Source organism: Oenanthe melanoleuca, chromosome 28 (genome assembly GCF_029582105.1).
Source record: "Oenanthe melanoleuca isolate GR-GAL-2019-014 chromosome 28, OMel1.0, whole genome shotgun sequence".
Lineage (NCBI taxonomy): Eukaryota > Metazoa > Chordata > Aves > Passeriformes > Muscicapidae > Oenanthe > Oenanthe melanoleuca.
This window is the reverse complement of record NC_079361.1, coordinates 912,231-935,948: the sequence shown is the minus strand read 5'-3', so window position 1 is coordinate 935,948 and position 23,718 is coordinate 912,231. Positions and strand designations below refer to the sequence as shown.

The 23,718-nt window shown below is 50.3% G+C and overlaps 1 protein-coding gene across 3 annotated transcripts; it reads left to right on the top strand.

Moving 5' to 3' along the window:
- The first annotated feature begins 1,013 nt into the window (after positions 1-1,013).
- Positions 1,014-23,717, top strand: FZR1 (fizzy and cell division cycle 20 related 1). 3 transcript variants are annotated; one of them, XM_056512521.1, is made up of 14 exons: positions 1,014-1,136; positions 11,264-11,405; positions 11,774-11,899; positions 12,123-12,186; positions 12,925-13,052; positions 13,445-13,527; positions 13,953-14,136; positions 14,333-14,398; positions 14,775-14,877; positions 16,125-16,309; positions 17,659-17,892; positions 18,436-18,540; positions 19,650-19,742; positions 20,778-23,717. In XM_056512521.1, exons 2-14 carry the CDS (start codon positions 11,337-11,339, stop codon positions 20,817-20,819), a joined length of 1,482 nt encoding a protein of 493 aa, XP_056368496.1. In that variant the 5' UTR covers positions 1,014-1,136; positions 11,264-11,336; the 3' UTR covers positions 20,820-23,717. The 3 variants fall into 3 exon arrangements, with proteins under 3 accessions (XP_056368496.1, XP_056368498.1, XP_056368497.1); XM_056512523.1 differs by lacking the exon at positions 1,014-1,136 and adding an exon at positions 1,453-1,659; XM_056512522.1 differs by lacking the exon at positions 1,014-1,136 and adding an exon at positions 1,453-1,663.
- Position 23,718: the final 1 nt, after the last annotated feature.

The following is a 23,718-nucleotide window of genomic DNA, read 5'->3' as shown; positions in this document are numbered from 1 at the left end:
CATGATGAATATGAGGGAATTGCATGCAGCTCTCTGCATTGCTGCAGTAGGACCAGAATGGTGCTGGGCAGTGTAACAGAGCATCACAGATGGACAGTCTACAGACAGACATCCCTCCAATGAGCACCCCAGGCCCAGGGCACCAGCCCCCCTGTGGGCATGGGCAGGAACTGGGGGGTTCCAGCACACACCAGCGCTGAGAAGGGCACAAGGCCTTGAACCCTCCTGCAGCACTTAGCTCCTCCCAGGCCATGTGGAGTTGAGCTCTGTTGGAGCAGCAGCCCCCCCTCCCAGTGCCCTCCCAGGACAGGGATGGACACACTACTGGCTTCCTCCCACCCACCCCATAACTCCATGGTAAGAGTAATGGGGATCAGAGACCAGAAATGGGGGAGACACTGGCACTCTGGGGTCGTGGGAGGTCCTGCACTGAGTCACAGACAATCTCTGGGGGGGCACAGGAATCCCACACCCTCCTGGAGGGGCCAGAACCAACCTCCAGAACCCAGGAGGCCTCCCAAGCACCTGAGGAGCTCCCTAAAGGACACAAGAACCTTCCCCAGAGACCCAAGAACCCCTTCAGGGATCAAGAAACTCCCACTAAGGAGCCCCCCAAAGACCCAAGGACCTCCTTAAGGACTCAGGGAGCCCCTCAGGGACATGATGATTTCCTTCCAGAGATCAAGACGCTCTCCTAAGAGCTCCTCAAGGACAGGATAATTCTCTTAAGGACCCTAGAACACTCCTCTCTCCCACCCACAGCGACCAAAAGAATCCTGTAAGGACCCAGGAATTCCCCTCCCAAGGACCAAAAGAACCCGTCTGAGGACCCAAGGGGTCCGTCAGACTCCCAGCATTCCCGGGCCCGGTTCCCTCCCGGGAGGGACACGCCCAGACACCGAAGCCCCGCCATGACGTCATGGCCATGTTGTGACGTCACCGGGGCCGTTGCCATGGCGCCGCGCGCCGCCGCTTCCTGTGTGTGTTCGAAGCGGCGGGCGGGGCGCGCTCCCGTCGTGCCCCGCGCGGGGGCGGGGGCGGCCGCCATGTTGTGGAGCGGCGGGGCCGGCGGGTGCTGACGGAGGAGGCGGAGCTGGGCCGGGCCGGGCCGGCTGGTGGCACCGGCACCGGAGCAGGTACGGCCGGGGCAGCGCCCGGGGCACGCTGAAGAGCACGGCATGGCACGGCGAGGCGGGGGGCCTGCGGCAGGCTTGCGCCCCGCATTTACCCCGGGGGCACGGGCCTGTGGGCCGGGCCGGGCTGTGCGGAGGGGCCGGGCCGGGCTGGGCCGGGCCGGGCGGGGCTGGGGGTGCCTTGCCTCCTTTAGTTCCCTTTCTCCCTCCCTCTCTCCCTCGGCAGCCGGTCACCGAGCAGCCCCGCCTCTCCCTCCCCGCCCGTTGTGGTGCCTTGTCAGCCCTGGCAGGATGGGCGCAGTCCGTGCCGGTTCCTGCGGGCCCAGGCGGGCTGTGCCCTGTCACGGCAGGGCCGGTGAGCCCCAACGCTCCGGTGTGTTTGGTAACGGGCATCCTGCACCTGCACCCGGGGCCGGAGCTGTGCAGAGCGGCTGGAAGCTCGCGGTATAACCCCTTCCTGTGCCCTGGCCCTCTGGGGAAAGACGCAAAGAGCCGGAGCCTGGATCAGCTCTTGGTTCTTGGTCAAGTTGGTTACACAGACGGTAACATAGATTTTAGTGGTGTGGTTCTTACTCCTGATGGGATCTGCCAAGCAGCAGCAGAAACTTTGGCCAGCAGTCTGTTGTTTACGTGCAGCATCGGTGGATGTGCCCCTGCCCACCCGATGGCTCTGGGGTCTGAGGGAGCTCCTTATCGCTGTGTGTTTCATCAGAGTGTTTTTAACCTGTTCACATTTTGCACGTGGGATTTGTACGCAGGATCAGCCTGAGCTGAAGGTCCTCAGGTAGTTAGCAGGTTCTTCTGGGGCAGGGAGGTTTATCAGGTCACATTGGAGTCACCTCAGGAAGATGTTGTTTGATTCATGGCACAGAGAATTGTTTTCTCTTGATTTGTAGCTCTCTTGAAGGCTTTGTGCCCATTTTCTTGTGAGGTGCTGATTCTTCCCATGTGTATTTAATGATAACACCCCAGTATTTTGTGCTGAAGGTTCTTCAAAGAGCAGTTCTGCTGTGTGCAACAAAACCTCATTGCAACCTTCTAGAACCTGAAAGAGCTGACAAAAAAAAGATGGAGAGACTGTTTACAAGAGCCTGGAGGGACAGGAGAAGAGGGAATGGCTTCCCACTTACAGAGGACAGGATTAGATGGGATATTGAGAAGGAACTGTTCCCTGTAAGGGTGGGGAAGCCCTGGCACAGGGTGCCCAGAGCAGCTGTGGCTGCCCCTGGATCCCTGGCAATGTCCAAGTCCAGGTTGGATGGGGCTTGGAGCATTGGGAAATGGAAGGCGTCCCTGCCCAAGGCACTGGATCAGTTTTGAGGTGCCTTCAATCCCAAACCATTCTGGGATTCTGTGATGTGACGTGGATCTGGTACCTGGGGCATGGTTAGTGGTGACCTTGACAGTGCTGGGGGAACAGTTGGACTCTGATCTTAGAGGGCTTTTCCAACCTAAATGATTCTTTGATTCTACACAGAATAATTAAACAAGTAAATTTCTTCTAGGTGATTACCAAAATAGCTGCCATCATATGCTGGTTGAAAGCGAACCTTTGTTTCTCCTGTCTGTCCAGTTACTTGTACAAAATGTGTTTGTGTGGGGAAAACTGCCTTCAGGTGATGGTGGAAACAGAAGGTGCTGTGGCTGTAACTGGCCCTCTCTGGAGGCCAGTGACTACCCAGAGCTCAGCTCTGTATCCAAGGGGAGTTCCCGGGGCCAGGCAGTGTGGAGAGAACTGTGGGGTTTGATCAGGCCCTGCCTTGTGAGAAGCACGTATTTGGTACTGGTTATGTCCTGGACTGAGATGAAATCTCAAAACAGAACATTGTAAAGTCCCCTCCTTGCCAAAAGTACCTTGGGGAAATCATACCCAGCGCCTTTTCCAATGCAGGAATTAGCCTCCAGTGTCTGCAGAAGGGATGGGCTTCTGTGCTGTTCTGCCTGAGCACATGAGAACCAGCAGGAACCTCTTCAACCGGCAAATGGGAGCAGCAGAACTTGTTCAGCACTTGGTGTTTCTCAGGCAAAATCTGCTGGAGCTGAACCTGCTCTTCACCCCAGCACTTGGAGTGTCCCCCAGCCAGGTGACAGCCAGCACAGCCCCGGGGTGCAGGTGCTGCTTCACCAGGTGCACTGGCCAGTTACTGCATCTCTGAAACTGGAGAGTTCCTCCTGCTGCCCTTTGTTTGTTTTGCTTTTGTAACAGATAAAGCTCTTTAAGGAGACTTCCTGTTTGTTAATTAGTGGCCTTTTGGCCCATGGGCAAGAGGTACCATCAAAGTGACCCCACGTGTTGTGCTTTGTTTCCCAGTGCAAGGCTTCCTGCACTGCTGAGGATTTCATGCTGTATTTTGTATTCCCTGGGAACAAGTGTGTCCCTCTTACTTATGGAGCATCATGGTGAAAGGGTGAAATAATCACCACCTGCAAGCAATAAAACAGGGGTTTAATAGTGGTGATTTTCTAAGAAATCCCCTGCTGAGTGTGTGGTTGTCATGTCTGCTTGGATAAGTTTTGCACTGCCAAGAGACAATGGTACGCTGCAGTGGGATGTGTATTGAATGAAAACGTCATCTGTGAAGGTAAATAACAGCCCTACAATTCTCCTGGCTTGTTAAAAACTGGCTGAGGCGAATTTGGAACCCTCAGCAAATGGCCTGGCTGCTGTGTGTCTGCATCAGTGGGGTGACTGCTGGTTCTGATCTCTGTAGTTGCCCATCACTTGTATTTGAGTTTCAGTTGAATGGTTGAAAATAGCCTTGACTGTCATTTTCCCTTTTTTTTCCTTTAGTTGTGGAGAAAGAAGGGTTTTAGCAAAAACATCTATGCTGAAAGCAGTGGTGATACATGAGCATCATCTGCCTCTGAGAGGCAGCAAGACTGACGTTCCTAGTGGGCTTTTTGGAGTGTCCTCTCCGAGGAGCACTTGCATTTAAGAGCAGCTGTTGTGTATACAAAAATCCTGATGGGCTTGTGATGGTGTACTGAGAAGATTTATTAGATATTAGGAAGAAATTCTTCCCTGTGAGAGTGGGGAGGCCCTAGCACTGGGTGCCCAGAGCAGCTGTGGCTGCCCCTGGATCCCTGGCAGTGTCCAAGTCCAGGTTGGATGGGGCTTGGAGCAGCCTGGGACAGTGAAAGATGTCCCTGCCCATGGCAGGGGGTGGCACTGGATCAGCTTTGAGGTGCCTTAAATCCCAAACCATTCTGGGATTCTGTGATGTGGTGGCAATGTTTATCTTTGGTAAAGGCCCTTCCAGAGACAGAGAATTTGCTCTTTCCTGAAGATCTTAAAACCCTGAGTTTCTGCTGGCTCGTGATAGTCCAGGCCACAGACAGAGCTCTGTGTCATGAGCATTACATCCTTGGCTACCACAGGCTTCCTGCAGCCTTGGTCATCAGAGTGCCTTAAATTTTTGTGGTTTGCTGGTCAGAGTTTTTCTGTCATCATAGTAGGATTGTGCATCACTTTGAGATGGTGGATGTGAAGCTTTACCTGAGCTTCTGAAGCTGTTATGGAGGGTTGTGGGAAGTCTTGAAGCTTATCTGTAAGTGCAGGTGGAGTTACAGAAGGTCAAATGTTTGTCACCTTTAATCTGTATTGCAAGTTGTGCCCATGTCTGTGAGGAATGGGGGATATTTTTTTGCCTGTGAGGAAGGAGAGATGTTTTCTGCCATGGGAAGTGAGGGGAGGCATGGACCACTGTGCATTCAATTATATCTCCAGCTTCTGTACTCCTGTTTCAGACTGGCTGGCTGAGTGCAGGCAGGAGATTAAATCAGTGTCTTGGCTCTGCCCTTGAACCACTCTGCCTTCAAATAAAACTGGAGTTCAGTGTGTGTGTATTGCTGGGCACTAAAAGTTGGCACTTTTGGAACAGAGGCATTGTAAGGCTGTTGCCAGTGAGTGCGTATGATGACAATGAGTGCATAAAGATGTTTCTGAGTGCCTAGGGCAGGAGGTGCTCAGCAAGATGCTTTGGAAAGGCAGAAAACCATGGGATTTTGCAGGATCTTCAGTGCAGAGCAGTTTCCCACATCTTGCACTCTGGAAGTACACTGCTGTGGTGTGACAGCTCTTGCCATAGTCCAGCATCTTGAATTTTGGTGGAGTATTGAATCTTCAGGAGTGTTAGGAGTAATGGTGAAGATCCCATCTGACACCATAACACTGGAGTAATTTTTTTCTTGTCGTTAGTGTGATCTCTGTTGCACAAAGCTGTGAACATGCTTCTCTGATGAGGGCGAGGCAGCAAAGGTTTTAGTTGGTTTTGAAATAAAGCTTTAATTGCTCCCATTGCATAGGGGTAAATGGCTGATTTTATAAATGCATCTCACACTATAGCCTAGTAAATTGCTGGGTAACAAATTATAATTGTAGCTTTACAAAGATAAATATTGGTAAAACACACAGCTCTTAACTTTTTTGTGCTATTTTGTGCTATTGCTGGTTTGAAAGGAGGCCAGTTCCTGAAAAGGTTTGCTTGCTTGGTGTAATGTTCCTGTGGGTTTAGTGTAGACAAGTTCTGCTTGAACTTGGCCAAGCATGGAGTATCTTGCTCGTTCCCAGTGGTTGCTCTGTGAAGCCTTGGCATTCTGAGTGCATTCCAAATACTCTTCACTATTACATAGCTAAAAGCTATGGCTTAGCTTTTTTTGTTGGTGGGGCTTTTTTCCCCCTTTTCCCTTACAGCTTGTTCAAGACCCTGTAAAAGAATCTTTAACTGGTAATACTCCTGCAGTACTCGGTTGAGGAGGAGGTGATGCTTACTAGACCAGCCACAAACTTCAGCCCTTTGGGGGGCTGAGTTAGGTTTTTTGTGACATGGTCAGTACCTGGACCTGTTGTGAAGAGGGGCAGGACACTGCAGCTGCCAGGGATAAAGGAACTGCCACTTCTGCTGCCAGCTGAGGACTTTACCTTATTGATTTGCAAGTGTTGTGATTGGGTTTAGTCAAATGAAAAGAAGATGAAAACTTTGGATTTGGGAAGCAGGACATCTAGGTTTGATTTCAAACCCTGCTGGTCATGACTTGGAGAACTAAGTACTTGTGTACTTTTTGCCTTAGCAAATGATGGGGCTGTTCCAGAGAGCTTGAAATATTCAACACCTGAGTAGTGTAATGTTTTTACGTTAAAGCCTGTGCCATTTAATACAGGCCCAAAGAGCAGGCAGCATCTCTGGGTGTGGGTAGGTTCTTGCTGGCTATAAATTGGGGTCTCTTTAGGACTTAATAGTGAGAAAAGCTCCAGGCAACCTTTTTCAGACTTGAGATGCTTGAAAATGGAGCATCAACTTAACCATAATTGTATATAAGTTACCAAGGCATTCTTTACCCTCTTTTGGCCCTGTATAAATTAGGAAATATATTCAGCTTTACATTTACATCCTGTCTTTGGTATTCTGAGTCTCTCACTTTTGTCAGCACCTCTCATGTTAAATGCTTACTCACCCAAATACCTTCCAGAAGAGAAGGTACATGAAGAATTTCTGGAATAAAAAAGGGCCAGGAATCATCCAGCCCTTTAACTGCTTGAGCAGAGTGTGTCTGAATTGACAGAACCAACCTGCATCTCTTACCCCTCCTTCAGTGTGTGCTGGAGAATCCAAACAAGTACAGCCTGCCTCAAACCACAGAAATCATTTTGCAAAATTACTGCCCTGTTTCTCTGCCAGGCCTGGCATTCTGCATGCTGGCTTATTAGAAACACATCCATACCAAGAAAGAACACTTTTGTGTTTGAATATATGATGGTTTGGTCAATAAAAAGAACAAAAGGCCCTTGTTCAGTGCTATGACTCTGCCTGTAAGTACCGTTCTGAAGGTAATGAGCTGTAAGGGAATCCAGACAATTCAGACAGGGACAGAAGGCATGAAGAACATAAAGTCACAATACAAATTCTTTTCAAGGAGTCCAAACCCTTCCACCAAATCCCACCTTTCTTCTCCAAGCATAAACTGCGTAATTAACGACAAAATAGTGTCTGAAGAATATGTAACACATGTAGCTCCTCAAGATCTCTTATTTCTTCAACTTAGAGGGAACTTGAAGTCCATTTATTATAGAAACACAGAATCATTCAGGCTGAAAAAGTTCTGTAACATCAAGTCAAACTATTCTCTCAGCACTGCCAAGGCCACCACTAAGCCATGTCCCCAAGTGCCACATCCACACAGCTGTTAAATCCTGGCAGGGGTGGGGATTCCATCACTGCCATAGGCAGCCTGTGCTGGTAATTGATCGTGCTTCCCATGAAGAAATTCCTCATGATGTCCCACCTAAACCTCCCCTAGCATAGCTTGAGGCTGTTTCCTCTTGTCCTGTCCCTTGTTCCTTGAGAACAGAGCCCGACCCCCACCCAGGTGCACTCGCCTGTCAGGGAATTGTGGAGAGCAAGAGTGTCTCCCCTGAGCCTCCTTTTCTCCGGGCTGGGCTTCCCTCAGCTGCTCCTGGTGCTCCAGCCCCTTCCCCAGCTCCATCCTCTTCTCCAGACATGCTCCAGCCCTCTTGTGAGAGGCTCAGAACTGTCACCAGGATTTGAGGTGGGGCCTCAGCCGTTCCCAGCACACAGGGATGGTCACTGCCCTGGTCCTGCTGACCATACTCTCTGAGTGTGTATGTGTACCATGTGTACCATTTGCCTTCTTGCCCACCTGATCACACACCAATTCGTGTTCAGCTACTGTCATCAGCAGCCCCAATCCTTCTGGCGAAGCCTTTTTTACTTGACTGGAGGGAAGTGGTCTCACTTGCACTCACTTCCCAAGGACAAATTTAGAGCAAGAGCACACCACAAACCAGAGGTGCTTGCTCCCTGGGCCTGTGTTATTGGCACAGGTTTTAGGGTAAAAACATGTCACTCTTCAGGTGCTGAACATTCACTGCTGTGTTCTGCCTCTGTGGTCTCTCTATTGAACAATCTGTGCAGTGTTTCTGAGTGAAAATTGTAGGTGAAATTTGGGCAGATGGGAACTGAAAAGCTTGATAGTCAAATGTGTTTCAGATGCAGAATTTAAAATGTCTCTGCTGTGTAAGTGGATCTGGATCTCTCACGAATACTGTGCTGAGCCATTCTGGGAGGACACTTCAAATGTGTGGTGTTCCCTAGCTGATCATGCTCCTCGTGTGGGTTCTGCAGGCTGAGCTCTCTTACTCATGGTGTTAAAACAACAACAACCCAAAAAAAGAAAAGGGGGGAGGGGGCATTTTGTTGAACTGTTTAGTTTGAGGCACATATTTGGTAGCTTGTGGGTCGGGAAGGGCGGTGGTAAGTAAACTTCAAATGGAGGGAGAGTATTTGATATGGCATGTACTAATTTTTATTTTTAAAATCTCCTTTATTAATAGCATCACAGACTTTTCTAACTTTTCACTGCAATTATGTAGTCCCTGACTCTTTGCTTCATTTGGTTGAAGCTGATTTCTGTTAAATTTGGGAGCTCTCTCCAGTTTTGCCACTGAAAGAACATATGGGAGTAATGTGTTAAATTAAAAAAGAGAAAAGCTTGGGGGAGGAGGTGGTGGAGGTAAGCAGGTGTGATCAGAACCAGCTTGGCACTATCTATTTCAGGGATGCTCTTGTAAAAGTGTTGGCATGCTTAATGTTAAGAAAAATAATTTCAACCTTTGTAAGTAGTCCAAGTTTTGGTACTGAAAAATTATGTAGCTCAAAGAACTTCAGGATCTCCTGAGCGGGAGGGGACCCTCAGGGATGATCAGTACAGTCCCTGTCCCTGCCCAGCCCCCAACAGCCCCACCCTGAGCATCCCTGAGAGCGCTGTCCAAACGCTCCTGCAGCTCTGGCAGCCTTGGGGCCGGGACCATTCCCTGGGGAGCCTGGGCAGTGCCCAGCACCCTCGGGGGGAAGAACCTTTCCCTGAGCTCCATGCCAGCCCTGACACAGCTCCAGCCCTTGCTGGGCTCCTGGCCCTGTCCCAGAGCAGAGCTCAGCCCCTGCCCCTCTGCCTTCCCTCGGCAGGAGCTGCAGCCCCCAGGAGTCTCCCCTCAGTCTCCTCTGCTCCAGCTGAACGAGCCAAGTGCCCTCAGCTGCTCCTCAGCCCTTCCCCAGCTCCGGGTCCCTCCTTTGGACACTCTCCAACAGCTTTGGCTCCTTCTGACCCTGTGGTGCCCAAGGTGCCCCAGCACTGGAGGTGAGGCTGCCCCAGTGCAGAGCAGAGTGGGACAATCCCTCCCTGGCCTGGTGCCCCAGCACACGGTGACCCTTTGGGCTGCCAGTGGTGACTCAGATCCAACTTGGCACCGACCAGGACCCCCAGGTCCCTTCCCAGGGTGCTGCTCTCCAGCCTCTCATTGCCAGCCTGTCCCTGCATCCAGGGCTGCCCCACCCCAGGGCAGGGTCTGACACTTGCCCTTGTTAAACATCACACGGTTGGGGATTTCCCAATCCTCACATTTGTCAGGGTCTCTCTCTGGGGCATTTCCTTCCTTGAGAACATCAGCAGTTTCTCCCAAGTGAATGGCCTCAGCAAACCTACTCAGGACCTTCCAGAGTCACTTCTGCCCCCAAATCACTTACAAAGACATTTGAGAGAACTGGCCTTAACATGGAGCCCTGTAGAACCACAGTGGTCACCACCTTGATGTCACCCTATTTCCTGTAACTTTCTGAGGTGCAGGGCCATCTGCTCTGCAGTGCAGAGCCTTATTTGCCTTATTTTCAAGCTTATTTCACAGAATATTGAAAAAACTTCATTGTAAAACTTCATATGTAAAACTTCATTGCATCTTACTGAATTGCAGCGTGTACTGCTGGATCCCTTGTAGTTTGGTAGCTTGCCCCCAGTTTTAAACTGTAAAACCCTGGGCAGTTCTGTGGTTCCTGGAGGCAGCCTCTTCCCAGGAGGGAGTGGGAGGCAGTGCAGGGCTGTCCCTGAGTGGGGCACTGTGCAGCTGCTCCCTGGGCAGCCTCCTCCCAGCACAGCCTTTGTGTGCAGTTGCCTTCGGGATTTTACTGCGAGTTTGTATCTCGAGGCTCCATTTGTGCAGTTGGGACTCTGGCCAGGTGCCGTAAATGTTTATGCAATAACAGGAATGAAGATCCCTTTATGTTCTGCGCAGCCTCCAGATGCGTGTGTGTTGTGGGGATTTGCTTATGTGTTAATTGCACCTTTGCCTTTGGACATGTTTATCTTGGGTTGAAAGACCAACTAGATGTGTCCTCTGGTGCTGGTGTTTTTGTGCCCATGTCAGCTGTGGACAAGGCACACGAGGTGTGTGCTGGGGGAGGTTGGACCCTGGGAGTGCTGCTCTCTGCCCTTGGGACTTGGCAAGGGCTGTGACTGTATTCTCATGCAAGTGTCAGCTCATTTCTTTTTTATTGAGGCACATGTTAATTTATCAGGCAAATCTCAGCTATGAAGCAGCCTTGTCCTAAAATATATGCCTAAAATACATGCTTAAATGATGTTAGTGTTGCTTATAGACTATATGAGTGAGCAAGGTTTGTGCCAGCCAGGAGGAATATTTGGGAGAGTGCAGGCATCAGACATGGAATTTCACTGGGACTACTAGATCCCTAGTGTGTTCCTCCAGTGGGTGGTGTTAAAAGTCTGCTGTACTTCTGACATGCTAAAAGCATCCCACCTTCAGCACTGCTCCTGTGCCCTTGACCTGAGCAGTGGGACAGGCTGTAGAGGGATCACAGAATCCCACAATGTTTTGGGTTAGAAATGACCTTAAAGCCCATCTCATTCCACCCCCTGCCGAGGGCAGGGACACCTTCAGTACACCAGGTTGCTCCAAGCCCAGTCCAATCTGGCCTTGAACAGTTTTATGAATGAAGCAGCCACCTCTTTTTGTGAGCCTCGTGCCAGTGCCTGAGCAGGATTGGCTGCAGGTGCCTGGATTTTTCCTGCCCATGTCCTGAAGGACTGCCAAACTCTGCTGCTGCAGGGCCTGCAGCACTTGTGGTGGGGACTGGCTGAGTCCTGTCAGATACAAAATACCGGCTGCTTGCATTCCTCAGCCTCACACAAGTTTGGTACCAATGCTCTGCATAGAAAAAGTGGTCTCAAGTTCAAAGAACAAGCTTAAGAGACTTTATGGAGGCTGTTTGAGCGTGGAGGACTGTAACATTTTGTTGATGTTCTCCTCCTGTCTGTTGCAGCACACTAGTTACTGCTTGGACTTTGCATACATAAATTCCTGAGCCAGCTGATCTCTCCAGCCAGCTTCCCACCATGGATCAGGACTACGAGAGACGTCTCCTACGCCAAATCAACATACAGAATGAGAACACAATGCCTTGTGTGAGTACAGATGGGCCCAGGCCCACTATGTTGTTGTCTGTCTTACTTGTGACTCTTTTCCTTCAGCTTTTGAAAGACCTGTGACCTCTTCAGACGAAATCACAGTCTTTTGTTGGGTTGTGAGCAGATGTGAGCTCCTTAGCTGTCCTATGAATATCCAGATAGCTTGACTTTAAGAGAGCTTTTGAATATATAACCTCAGTTCAGGTAGCAAAAAGCGGTGAAGATATTTTTGTGGAGTTCAGTAACACCTTTTTAATACATAATCTCAGCAACTACACATATAACATAAAAGTTGAGTGCTAACAAACCAACCAACTCTAGAGCTTGACAAGAGTAAGTTCAGTGTCTTTTATTCTTTAATTCAGGTAGCAGAGATGAGAAGAACATTGACGCCTTCCAATTCTCCAATGTCTTCTCCTAGCAAGCATGGTGACAGATTCATTCCCTCAAGAGCTGGGGCCAACTGGAGCATCAACTTCCACAGAATAAATGTAAGTTTTGCTCACTTCTCCTACAGCCCAGCCTTGGAACTGAGGAAATGGTACCTTTTGTTTTGGCTGGCATGATTGCTCTGCTTATCTTCTGTACCATGTGCTTCTGCTGCCCCAGAGGAGTTCCATTAAATGTGTCCTCAAACCCTATGCTCCCTGCATTTGCTATTTTATCATATACCGTGAGGCTTCTGTATGGTGATGGCATGTTCCTTCATTTCAGGAAAATGAAAAATCACCAAGCCAAAACAGAAAAGCAAAGGATGCTACATCAGACACCGGCAAAGGTGAGACCACCCTTCTACTGCTTGGCAATGCCCAGAGCTCTTATTGTGAGCTGCAGGGAAAGTTAAGGCCACACTGGCACTTTCATGCTTGTGCCAAAACTCATGTTGGTGTTTTGGGAAATGCCCACATCATGAAAGAGTACCAGGTCACTGCTTTTGATGAGTGTCTGGATGCAAGAGGCTGTCTCCATCCCTTGATTTATTGTGTCACAGAAGTACCTTCCTGATGGAGTGGAAGGAGGGGAAACTTGCTACTAATCTTGATTCTGAATGGAGGCCCCAGGCTTTTTAAGACTCTGTGAGAGTACAAGTTGTAGAATCCCAGACTGGTTTGAGTTGGAAGGGACTTTAAAGTCCATCCAATCCCACCTCCTGCAATGGGTAGAGATACCTTCCACTGTCCCAGGCTGCCCCAAGCCCCATCCAGTCTGGCCTTGGAGACTCCCTGAGATCCAGGGGCAGCCACAGCTGCTCTGGGCACCCTGTGCCAGGGCCTCCCCACGCTCACAGAGAACAATTCCTTCCCAATATCCCATCCAGCCCTGCCCTCTGGCTATGGGAAGCCATTCCCCTTTGTCCCCAGTCCCTCTCCAGCTCTCCTGGAGCTCCTTTGGGCCCTGGAAGGAGCTCTGAGGTCTCCCTGGAGCCTTCTCTTCCCCAGGACAGGCACACATGATCCTGACACTTCCTACTGTTGCTGCTCTGAGCTCTCTCCTCAGTGCCTGTTTGGGTTTACAGATGGCCTTGCCTACTCTGCCTTGCTGAAGAATGAACTCTTGGGAGCAGGGATTGAGAAGGTTCAGGACCCTCAGACAGAGGACAGGAGGCTGCAGCCATCCACCCCAGAGAAGAAATCTCTCTTCACTGTAAGTTGGTTACTTGCATTAACAGCAGTGGAGGTTGTGTGTGTATCACAGGAAGAGAGCACAGGGCTCTGCCAGGCTTCTCGTGCAGTGAGTTGGTGTTGGGGCTTAGCTGAGATAAGCTGCTGACAGATGTGGTGGCCTGCAAAGGGAACCTGAGTGTGCAGCAAGCAATGTGCTTCCTGTGTTTGTGCTGGCAGGACACTGGTGGAGCCAGGCTTTTCGGGCAGTGTGGTGAGTGGCCAAATCAGGCTTTTGCACTTGAGTGTTGCTATGGGGTTTTGTATGGTTTTAGAGCACCTGGAAAAGGAAAAACTGGGTGTCAGAATGAGCTTAGTACCAGTGCACGTTGGGAGTGATGCCCTAGGCCTCACAAGGTGTGTTTCTTTATGCAGTACTCGCTCAGCACAAAACGCTCCAGCCCAGATGATGGCAATGAGGTCTCACCCTATTCCCTGTCTCCTGTCAGCAACAAAAGGTAACACTGATCCTCTGCAGACTGAAAGAAGGGAAGGGCTGGGACAAAGGGTTCGGTGAGGTTCTCTAGGACTTCTGTCTAAAGCTCTAAAATTGCAATTTGAATTAAGTTTGGAAATCTGGAGAGAAATTAATTAAAACAGTCAAGTTCTAAGAATTTCTTCAGATGCCCAACCTGCCTATGTGCTTGGCATGTCTTGGTTAGCTCTCAGTGATAAATTTACCTTTCTGCTTCATAACTCCTTTGTAGAAGCAGAACCTAATTCCTTCCAGTCTTTCTGCTGAAAGAGGGTTGTACAGCCTTTTTGTCTCTGCATTTCTGTAGAAACTTCAGAGTGCTCTGTCAAGAGTGGCTACACCTGTGCCTTCCATCTGCTGTGATGTGCAGATGCCTGTAGTTGTTTTCTTTTGTGTTTTTGTAAACAGTCAGAAACTGCTAAGGTCACCTCGAAAACCAACTCGGAAAATCTCCAAGATTCCTTTCAAAGTGCTGGATGCCCCAGAGCTGCAGGACGACTTCTACCTGAACCTGGTGGACTGGTCCTCTCTTAACGTGCTCAGCGTTGGTCTTGGGACTTGTGTTTACCTGTGGAGTGCTTGTACAAGTCAGGTAAATGGTCATAAGTGCCTGGAGATTGGATTGCCCATTGATGCAGGGTTTTTGCAGCCTTCCAGAACTGTGGAATGTGCTGTATGAGGGCTTCAGCACTTGTCACACTCTATCTCAACCACAGCACTGGTCTGTGAGCCAGCCAGTAGTGCTGTGTGACAAAACCACGTTTCTTACCCCGTTCTTCTCTCTGAAGGTGACCCGGCTGTGTGACCTCTCTGTGGAGGGCGATTCTGTGACATCCGTGGGCTGGTCAGAGCGGGTCAGTATGGCACTGTTGGCAAGGACACCTGACACGTGGGTCACTTAGTCACTGTCATCACAGCTGTAGTTAACTCCCTGAGCTGTTTTTTTCTCTGCTAAAGAGAGGGGATAGAGAGTAGCCTCTTGTATCTTGAGGTTCTGGAGGCATTGCTAAGAGGAGTGGGAGGGAGAAGGAGCCAGTTTGCTTCTTCAGCTCTTGACAATAAAATGTTACAATAAATATATTCCAGACAGGCTGCTTGGGCCTCTCAGTAGGGAAAAACATGTAAGATGAAAGAATTCTGGATGCTTTCCATCTTGTGGGATTTATGTCAAGTCTTTTCATCAGCTTTCAGTTTTCTGACTGTACTGATCCTGGTTCTCTCTTTGTCCAGGGAAACTTGGTGGCTGTTGGTACTCACAAGGGCTTTGTACAGATCTGGGACGCAGCTGCAGGAAAGAAACTCTCCATGCTGGAGGGACACACAGCCAGAGTCGGTAAGGAGTGGGGAAGCAGAGGGTTCTCAGGGGTCTCTCCTTCTTGATGGAACTTTGTTAGGGATCTGCTGAAAATACAAAACTCAGAGTACCAGGATTGATATTCATCCCCGGCTGTGTCTTGAGCAGGTTCAAAATACTATAATCTCATAGCTCTGGTGTTCTGGGCTGGGTGTGATGGTGGTTGGGTGTTGCAGCAGGTGTTTCCTCCTTGCTTGAGGCTTTTTGGGTTTGGTTACAACATCTCTTCACTGCTGCTGGCTTCCGATTTCAGCCCTGCTGGCAGCTCCACACTGAGATTTCCAGTTCCCTTTTTTGGGGGACTGTTTTTTTCTGCTCGGAGATGTTTGTGAATCTAAGCTCTGGGGTGAGATTTGGGAAATCCATGCACCTTCCGAGATCTATTCCTGTGCTTACTGCACTGTGAAGTGGGGTTGATAATACCTGCAGTCAGTCTGTTCGGGGTAACCTCTTATTTGTGCCTGATCTAGGACTCCAGAGAGTGGATGTAAGGGAGGTCTGTAAGGAGTGGTTTGAGGTTTGTTAGAGTTTTTTTTTTTTTTTTTTTTTTCTTTTTAACCCTGGCAGCTGTGATAGCTGCATTTTGCTTACCAACTGCTGCAGGTCTGGAAGGGTTGTGCTTGACAATGTGGCCAGCAGGACCAGGGTGGTGACCAGGCAGTAGTGCTGGGCACTACTGAGGTCCCACCTCAAATCCTGGAGTCAGTTTTAGATCTCTCACAGCAAGAAAGACATTGAGGGGCTGAAGCATGTCCCAAGAAGGGAACAGAGTGGGGAAGGGGCTGAAGCATCAGAAGGAACTGAGGGAGCTGGGGAGACTCATGGAGAAAAGGAGGCTTAGGGGGGCCCTTCTGCCTCTGCACAGCTCCCTGAGAGGAGGGAGCAGTCGGGGGTGGTTGGACTCTGCTCCCAGGGAGCAAGGGACAGAATGAGAGGATGTATCCTCAAGCTGTGCTGGAGGAGGTTTGGATTGGATATTGCGAAAATTTCTTCACAAAAAGGGTTATAAATCATTGGAACAGGCTGCATATGGCAGTGGTGGAGTCACCATGCCTAAAAAGTGTTTAAAAGACGTGTGGATGTGGCATTTGAGGACATGGTTTGGTGGTGAGCGTGGTGCTGCGTTGACGGTTGGACTTGGTGATCTTAGAGGTCTTTTGCAGCCTCAGTGATTCTGTGATTGCATGACTCCTGCAGCACCCTCTGAAGCTCTGCCCCTGTTGCAGGTGCCTTGGCGTGGAATGCAGACCAGCTCTCATCCGGGAGCCGGGACAGGATGATCCTGCAGCGGGACATCCGCACCCCACCCCTGCAGTCTGAGCGGCGCCTCCAGGGACACAGGCAGGAGGTCTGTGGCCTCAAGTGGTCCACAGACCACCAGCTACTGGCCTCTGGAGGGAACGATAATAAGGTACATTCCTTCCAAGGGGTTGTGGGAAATGTCAGACCCCCTTTCTTTCTAGGGCAAGGGGAAATGTTGTCAAGTTGTACCAGGGGTGGTTCAGGTTGGATATTATTATATCAAGGCCAGGCTGGACAGGATGTACAGTAACCTGGTCCAGTGGCCCATTGCAGGGGATGGAACTAGATGGGCTTTGAGGTCCCCTCCAACCCAAACCATTGTACACTTCTATGATTAGGGAAAAATTTCTTCGCTGAAAGAGTTGTTAAGCATTGGAACAGGCTGCCCAGGGCAGTGGGGGAGTTGTCATTCCTGTAAGTGTTCAAAAACCAAGTGGGTAGGTCATTTTGCAATATGGTTTACTGGGCATGGTGGGATTAGGTCAAAGATTGGACTTGATCTTAAAGGTCTTTCCCAACCTGAATGGTTCAGTGATTCTTTAAGGATGTTTGGCCTCTCTGAAAAGGACTTTTGTTTTGGTTGTTGGACTGTGACCAAACATAAATCATGCTAAGCTTCTACTCAGTCTTCTCTTCCTAATAAAATGAAAAAGGCAAATTTAATTTTGCTTCTGTTTTTTGCTAATTAAATCTCTAGCTTGGCTCAAGGGGTTGAGTTCAACAAAGCCACTGCTAAGCTGCCCTTCCTGGCTTTATTTGGGTAGTATATGGTCACGTTTGTTGCAGCAATGTTTGTGTGCAGCAAGAACCTGAGGTAGAGCTCTGTGAGTTCTCATACCTGTAACGCAGGCTTGCAGCTCACTAAGCACCATATGGGAGAAGCATCTGTCACAAAAAAGCAGTGTTCCAAGCCCTTTGGAGTGGGTTGCTAGGTAGAGAATGTGCCCAGTGCCTGTGTGACAGCATGGTTGGACCGAGTTCCTCCTGCTCAGAATAACTCCTCCTAATGAACTGAGCAGATTTCTAGATGTGTTCTGGAATGATAAAGCCAGAAAGGCAACAGAAGGGTCTGAGGCCCCCTTCAGTGAAGCTGTTTCCTTAGATTTATTCCCTTAACCTTAGGGCCTGTTCCTGCCATGTGGCCTGTGGGTAGGACAGTTCCTCAGCTGAGTGTGGTGCTGGGGTGGTTGTGACTGCCCCATCCCTGGAAATGTTCAAGGCCAGGTCAGATGGGGCTGAGAGCAATCCAGTCTAGTAAAAGGATTTTAACTGAATGAGCTTTAACCAACCCAAACCATTCCATGATTCTGTGAAGTGCAGAGTGGAGCTATGCATGTCTGGACAGAGCTGTGGGATATTAGTTTGTTGCCCAGCTGCCCTCATCGGTCCTGTTGTGGCTTGTGGGTATAGTGAACACATGACTGAGGCACAGGTTTGATCATGTCTCCTCTCTGCCAGCTCCTTGTCTGGAATCACTCCAGCCTGAGTCCTGTCCAACAATACACAGAGCACCTGGCAGCAGTCAAAGCCATTGCCTGGTCCCCACATCAGCACGGGCTCCTGGCCTCAGGTGGGGGCACGGCCGACCGCTGCATCCGCTTCTGGAACACGCTGACGGGGCAGCCCCTGCAGTGCATCGACACCGGCTCCCAGGTGTGCAACCTGGCCTGGTCCAAACACGCCAATGAGCTGGTGAGTCCTGCCCTCAGCTGCTGCTGAGCTGCCCTCTCTTGGGAAGCATGGCTGAGCACGAGCCAGGTGTGTCCAGGGCAAGGAGACCAAAGACATCCTGGCTTGCACCAGTAGGGTGCAAGTGCCCTGTTCTGGACACTGCTGAGGCACCTCAAGTGCTGGAGTTAGTTTTGAGCCCCTCACAAGAAAGACAGTGAGGGCCTGGAATGCATCTGGGGAAGGGGCTGGAGCTCAGGTCTGTTGGGGAGCAGCTGAGGGGCTCCAGCCTGGAAAGAAGAAGGTTCAGGGGGGACCTTCTCTCCCTCTGACAGGAGAGTTGAGCCAGGTGGAATTCAGGCTCTCCTCTTCCAGGTAACAAGCAGCAGCACAAGAAGAAATGGCCTCAAGTTGCACCTGGGATATTGGATTGGATATTGGGAAAAATTCATGGTGCCCAGGCTGCCCAGGGCGGTGGTAGACTGTTGGACTTGCTGATCTTGGGGGTCTTTTCCATCCTTAGGAATTCCATGATTCTATGATGCATGTTCCCCTCTTCCCTTTCAGGTGAGCACCCACGGATACTCCCAGAACCAGATCCTCGTCTGGAAATACCCCTCATTAACTCAAGTAGCAAAGCTCACAGGGCACTCTTACCGAGTCCTGTATCTGGTGAGTGATGGCCGTGGCTCTGTAGCTGCTTACCTGGCTGTAGGTGTGCTCAGATGGGACCCAGAGCAGCAGTGCCAGTGGCACCATAAGCTGCCTGGACAGAGTAGAAAACTCTGTCGTATTTCTGTGCCTGTGGGGGACATTTTGAATTGCCTCTATGGAAATGCGAGGCTTTGTTAATGATAGCAAAGTCTGCTAAACTCTCCTGAGGAAACATCTGAGTTCTCTTCTAAGAAAACTCCTCTGAGCCTGAAGAAGAGAAGGCTCCAGGGAGACTTTCCAGTGCCTAAAGAGGCTCCAGGAGAGCTGTAGAGGGACTTTGGAAAAGGATCTGGAGTATCAGAACAAAGGCAAATGGATTCAGATCACCACAAGGCAGGGTTAGATGGGATATTGGGAAGGAATTGTTCCCTGGGAGGGTGGTGAGGCCCTGGCACCAGTTTTCCAGAGCAGTTGTGGCTGCCCTTGGATCCCTGGCAGTGTCCAAGGCCAGGCTGGATGGGCCTTGGAGCAACCTGGGGTAGTGGGAGTGGAACAAGATAAGCTTTAAGGTCCCTTCCAACCCAAACCATTCTGGGATTCTATGATTTTACGAAAGACAAGCTTCTCTGCTTGCTTCCAAAAGACTTTCACACCTCTTCACTGATGAGTGCTGCCCAGGGAATTAAACATTTGTTGCAGGTAATTTTGATCCATCTCATATCTGCTGTTACTGTTTCTTCGGGGTGTCAGCAGCTCACAAATGCTGATAATGTTCTGGGAGGTAGATCCTAATGTAAGCAACCAATAGAGCCCGAAGATCCAGTCATAGCATCTTCCTGCCTTCAGGCATGTTGATAATCCCAGGAGGAACAGCCTCAGTTACACGTCTTTGATTTCTGAACACAAGTATTCTTTCCACATCACTCCCCCCATGTGTTCCTTAGCTGCATCATGAGGTGTGAGTGCCCAAATTGCACCTGAGGCTGCATGAGGCATCTGGAAGCAGAGGTAGCTGGCTTCTCACTATGGAGTAGGAAGGAGAGTTAAATCTCTCCTACATTCCAGCAGAGACTTGTTTTCAGCCTCAAAAATGTGTCAGGTGCTAAAGGTTGTTGTCTTGTCCTTAGGCAATGTCCCCTGATGGGGAGGCCATTGTCACAGGAGCTGGAGACGAAACCTTGCGTTTCTGGAACGTCTTCAGTAAAACTCGCTCAACGAAGGTAAGGAAGCTGCCTGGGGGAACTCAGGTCATGTTGGCTCTGCTCTGCTGCCTCCTCTCTGATTCCCTTCCTGCAGATCAAGGGCTGGGGCAGTGAAGGATTTAATTTTGCTGAGATTTATGTAAAAGGTCATCCTGTGTGCTCAAGGCAGGTGTGACACAACATCTCTCTCCAGGCTGGTCCAGAGCTGCTGAGCAGAGCAGTGTTTCAGGGGCCTCACCAAACTTGAGCCCTTGGGTGACAGCAGGCTGGGAGAGCTGGGAGTGTCTATCTGGAGAAGAGAAGGCCCGGGGAGACCTTACAGCTCCTACTAGGGCCTAAAGGGGCTCCAAGAGAACTGAAGAGGGACTTGGGACAAGGGATGGAGGGACAGGACACAGGGAATGGCTGCCACTGCCAGAGGGCAGGCCTGGATAGGATATTGGGAAAGAATTGTTCCCTGGGAGGGTGGGGAGCCCTGGCACAGGGTGCCCAGAGCAGCTGTGGTTGCCCTTGGATCCCTGGGAGTGTCCAAGGCCAGGTTTGACAGGACTTGAAGCAATCTGTGACAGGGTGGAAGGAGATGAACTTTAAGGTCCCTTGAACCCCAAACCATTCTGTAATTCCATAATTATCCCTGGCCTCCTTACAAAACTACTTAAAATGGATTTGGATGAAAATGGGGTCATAGATTCTGCCAGTGACAACTCGCCATTACCAAAACCAGATTGTGCCTGATGCTCTGAGAGCTTTCCTGGGTGCCTGGTGGAGGGTTTTGGAGGAGGGGATTGGGACGAGCTGGCACTGCTCCTGGGGGTCCCCCAGTTCTTTCTGTCTCTGAAATACAGCTGCCTGCAGAACGCTGGACATGGGCCAGCTGCACACTTGTTACCATTTGGAAGAAACCCATGGGAATATTTATGGTGTTGGACTTTGATTTGTGAGCTGGTATTGTGCCCTGAGCTAGAGATAGCAGATTAAAAACAAACCAACCCAGAAGCACATGAAATAACAGCTGTTTACCTCCTGCTTTGTTTTCCCTTCTTCCCTTGTCAGGAGTCTGTATCTGTGCTCAACCTCTTCACCAGGATACGATAAACCCCATCCCTGTGCCCCGGAAACCTCAGCCTGACATTCCAGGATCAGACCACTCCCTCGGCCTGCATGGACCCCCGGAGCCCAGCCAAGGGGAGGGAGAGCCATAGGACTCGAGGAGAACCCAGCTCATTAAATATGTGCTTGTGACCCACAGGGCTGGGCAGTATTTGGGATGGGGTGGGGTGGGGAGGGAGCTGCCAAAGGTTATTGGATTCATCCTTCATAAAGGGAAACGGGTACAAGAGAAATGTTAACCCAGCATCCTCCAGCCGTCAGGATGGTACTGGGGAGGACTCGTGTGACATGGACCATTGAGACTGAACCGAGGCCATCTCCACTGCCATGCTGTGCCTCCTGTGAGAGAGGAGAATATCCTTGCTGCTGTGGGAAGGGGTATCATGTGCTGCTCTGTGTCCTAGAGTGACATCTCTGGAAGCAGGAGCCAGCCAGACTGGTCTGGTACAGCTGGTGTGAGGGGCATAGCTCCATGCTGGGCATCTAAGGGCTTTGTTCATTGCCTGGCATCCCCATTCCAGGAAGAAACTGGACAACTGCCTATTTTCCTTTTTTTTTTTTCTTTATTTTTCCCCCCAGACAGGTACTGTAGTACTTGATGTGATCATTCCATAAGACAGCTTGATTTTTTTTGGCGTGCTTGACAGCTGCCTCTGAACAAATACACTTTGGGGTTCTAGACCTTGGAGGAGACTTGAAAAAGCTTCACCTCTAAGGGAGCAAATTCGGGAAGTTCTGCAGTTGCTGTTTCATATTCTGGGCTGATCCTGGGAGTTACCAGAGAGAAGCAAGGACTTTATAAAAAAGAAATCCACCCAACCACCTGTGCATGTGAAGCTTCCTTTGGTGCCACCAGGTGGGTGCCTTGCTGTGGAGTCTCCCTGAGGCCAAAAGCAGTTGGGATGGATTTGAGAAAAAAAATCCTGAAGATCTGATTTTTGGGGTGGGTAGGGCCTCTTCTGGCTGGAAGAGGGGTACTGGCTCGAAGCAGGGCTGCAGCATTGCTTTTTTATTACCTTCAAGTCAACAGGGCCCTGCTGTTGAGTTTTGGTGTGTGATTTGGGGTTTTTAGGTTGTGTGGGACAAGAGTTCTGGCTGGTGTTGGAGCCCGTAGGGTGTAACACAAATGCTGTGTGTGTGTGTGGTGCTTTTAATTTAAGAGAAGCTGTCAGGCTGCACAGCCTGTTCCATCTGACCTGTGCCTGCCCTGCTCAGGCCCTGCCTGCCTCCTGCCCTCTCCCAGCGTTGCTTCCTATTCCCACGTGGAATTCCTTGGCTGTGTATATAGACTTGTCCTCTCTCTGTAGATTGCATAGGTAATGCTTTCTCTTTCTTTTTTTTTTTTTCTTTGTTGTTTTGTCTCCTCTCCCTTCTTTCCCTGAAACCTGACAGTAGGGTTATGATTGCCTGTCCCCAGTAGCACCAGTATTCTTAGGGGGAGCCAAGGTGTGAGAAGGCCAATACAGCCTTGACCACTTGTGCCATCACACAGTGCCTGGATCAGACTGGTGGTGCTGTGCCTGTGTGACACATACTGGGAGCCACTGGTGAGGAGCTGGTATGCTGGGAGCCCCCTGGCAGCCCCCTCTGAGTCTCCCAGGCTCACAGGCCACTTTGTCATCTCACAGTCTCACTTGCCACCAAAATGAAATTTTTGTGGAGTTTCTGAAACACTGTTTTAGTGCTTTAGTGTAGTTCTGGCCATGGGACGCGAGGCATGGTTTGAAGTCACCCCCGAGCCCAGCTTGTATTGTTTGTTCCACTTGTGGGCACTGTTCTACATCACTGTTGGTTGGGAGCACCCCAGAGCATCCAGGATGTTGAAAATTGAGTTGGATCATTAAGTTGGGGAATGGGTTTGAAACAAATAGTCACCTGAATTAAGAGGTGGTTGTCATCACCTGGGGAAAGGGCTGTTCAGGGAGGCTGGGGAGACTGGTGGCTGTGTTGTGGATTTTCCTGTTGTGGATTGCCTCCTGCTATGACACTGTGCAGACCCCCAGGACACACTGCTTTCTGCTCTGGGTAGGCATAGGTGCTTGGGCTGGGGGCACACAGGAGGTCTCAGCCCATTGTGGAGCAGGAGGGAGCCAGGCGCCCAGCTGGAGTGCAGGGTCATGTGTTGATGATTGGGCTCCCCAGTACCCAGGAGCTCCACAGGAATGGATTTGCCTCTCACCCTGTGATGAGGGAACTTCCTCAAGGAGTCCAGAAGCTGCTGGGGGGAGTGGCAGTGCTGTGGGGTGGACAGTGCCAGGTGGGCTCTGCAGACACTGCCCAGTGCTCCCAGCTGCAGAGCAGGGATAGCTCCTCACTGTTCTATCCCCCACCATTGTCCCCTGTTGCCAAGGACTTTACCTAACTACATCTTGTGTCTACATCTAGCTTTTCTGTCTGCCTTGGGAGCAGGTTGGCTCGTGGTAACTTCTCTTACGGCACTTGGCAGGGAGGCTGGTGATTCCCAGGCCAGGGTTAGTGGTTCCCAGGCCAGGGCTGTTCTGTGCCCACACACGTTGTGACAGAGCATGGCAAGAACATGCTGCTCACTCTGACCTGGCTGTCAGAGCCCAGTACAGCCACCTGCTCTGCTCCACTCCCAGCTGCCAGGCAGGAGCTCCCAGTTGTATCCGTGTGGAGATGGGTGTGTGCAAGTGTCTCAGGGTGATACTGTCATTGTCACCTGCTGCTTAAGAGGGAAAAGGGCAGAGCTGAGGTGGTGTGGGCACTGACTTGGGCACAAGGTCCTCCCAGAGCTGGGTGACAGAGTCTGTGGCATCATTGTATCCCAGGCATCATATGATGGAAAACAAACATGGAGCACGCTGTAATTTTTTCATGTAAAGCAATTGAACTGGCATTAAACAGGTTGTGAATTTATTGGGAT

Coding starts and splice junctions, on each gene's coding strand:
- FZR1 (XM_056512521.1), top strand. CDS start 11,337: ATGGATCAGGACTACGAGAGACGTCTCCTACGCCAAATCAACATACAG. Junction 14,399..14,774: donor CCGTGGGCTGGTCAGAGCGG/GTCAGTATGGCA, acceptor CTCTTTGTCCAG/GGAAACTTGGTGGCTGTTGG. Junction 18,541..19,649: donor CTTACCGAGTCCTGTATCTG/GTGAGTGATGGC, acceptor TCTTGTCCTTAG/GCAATGTCCCCTGATGGGGA.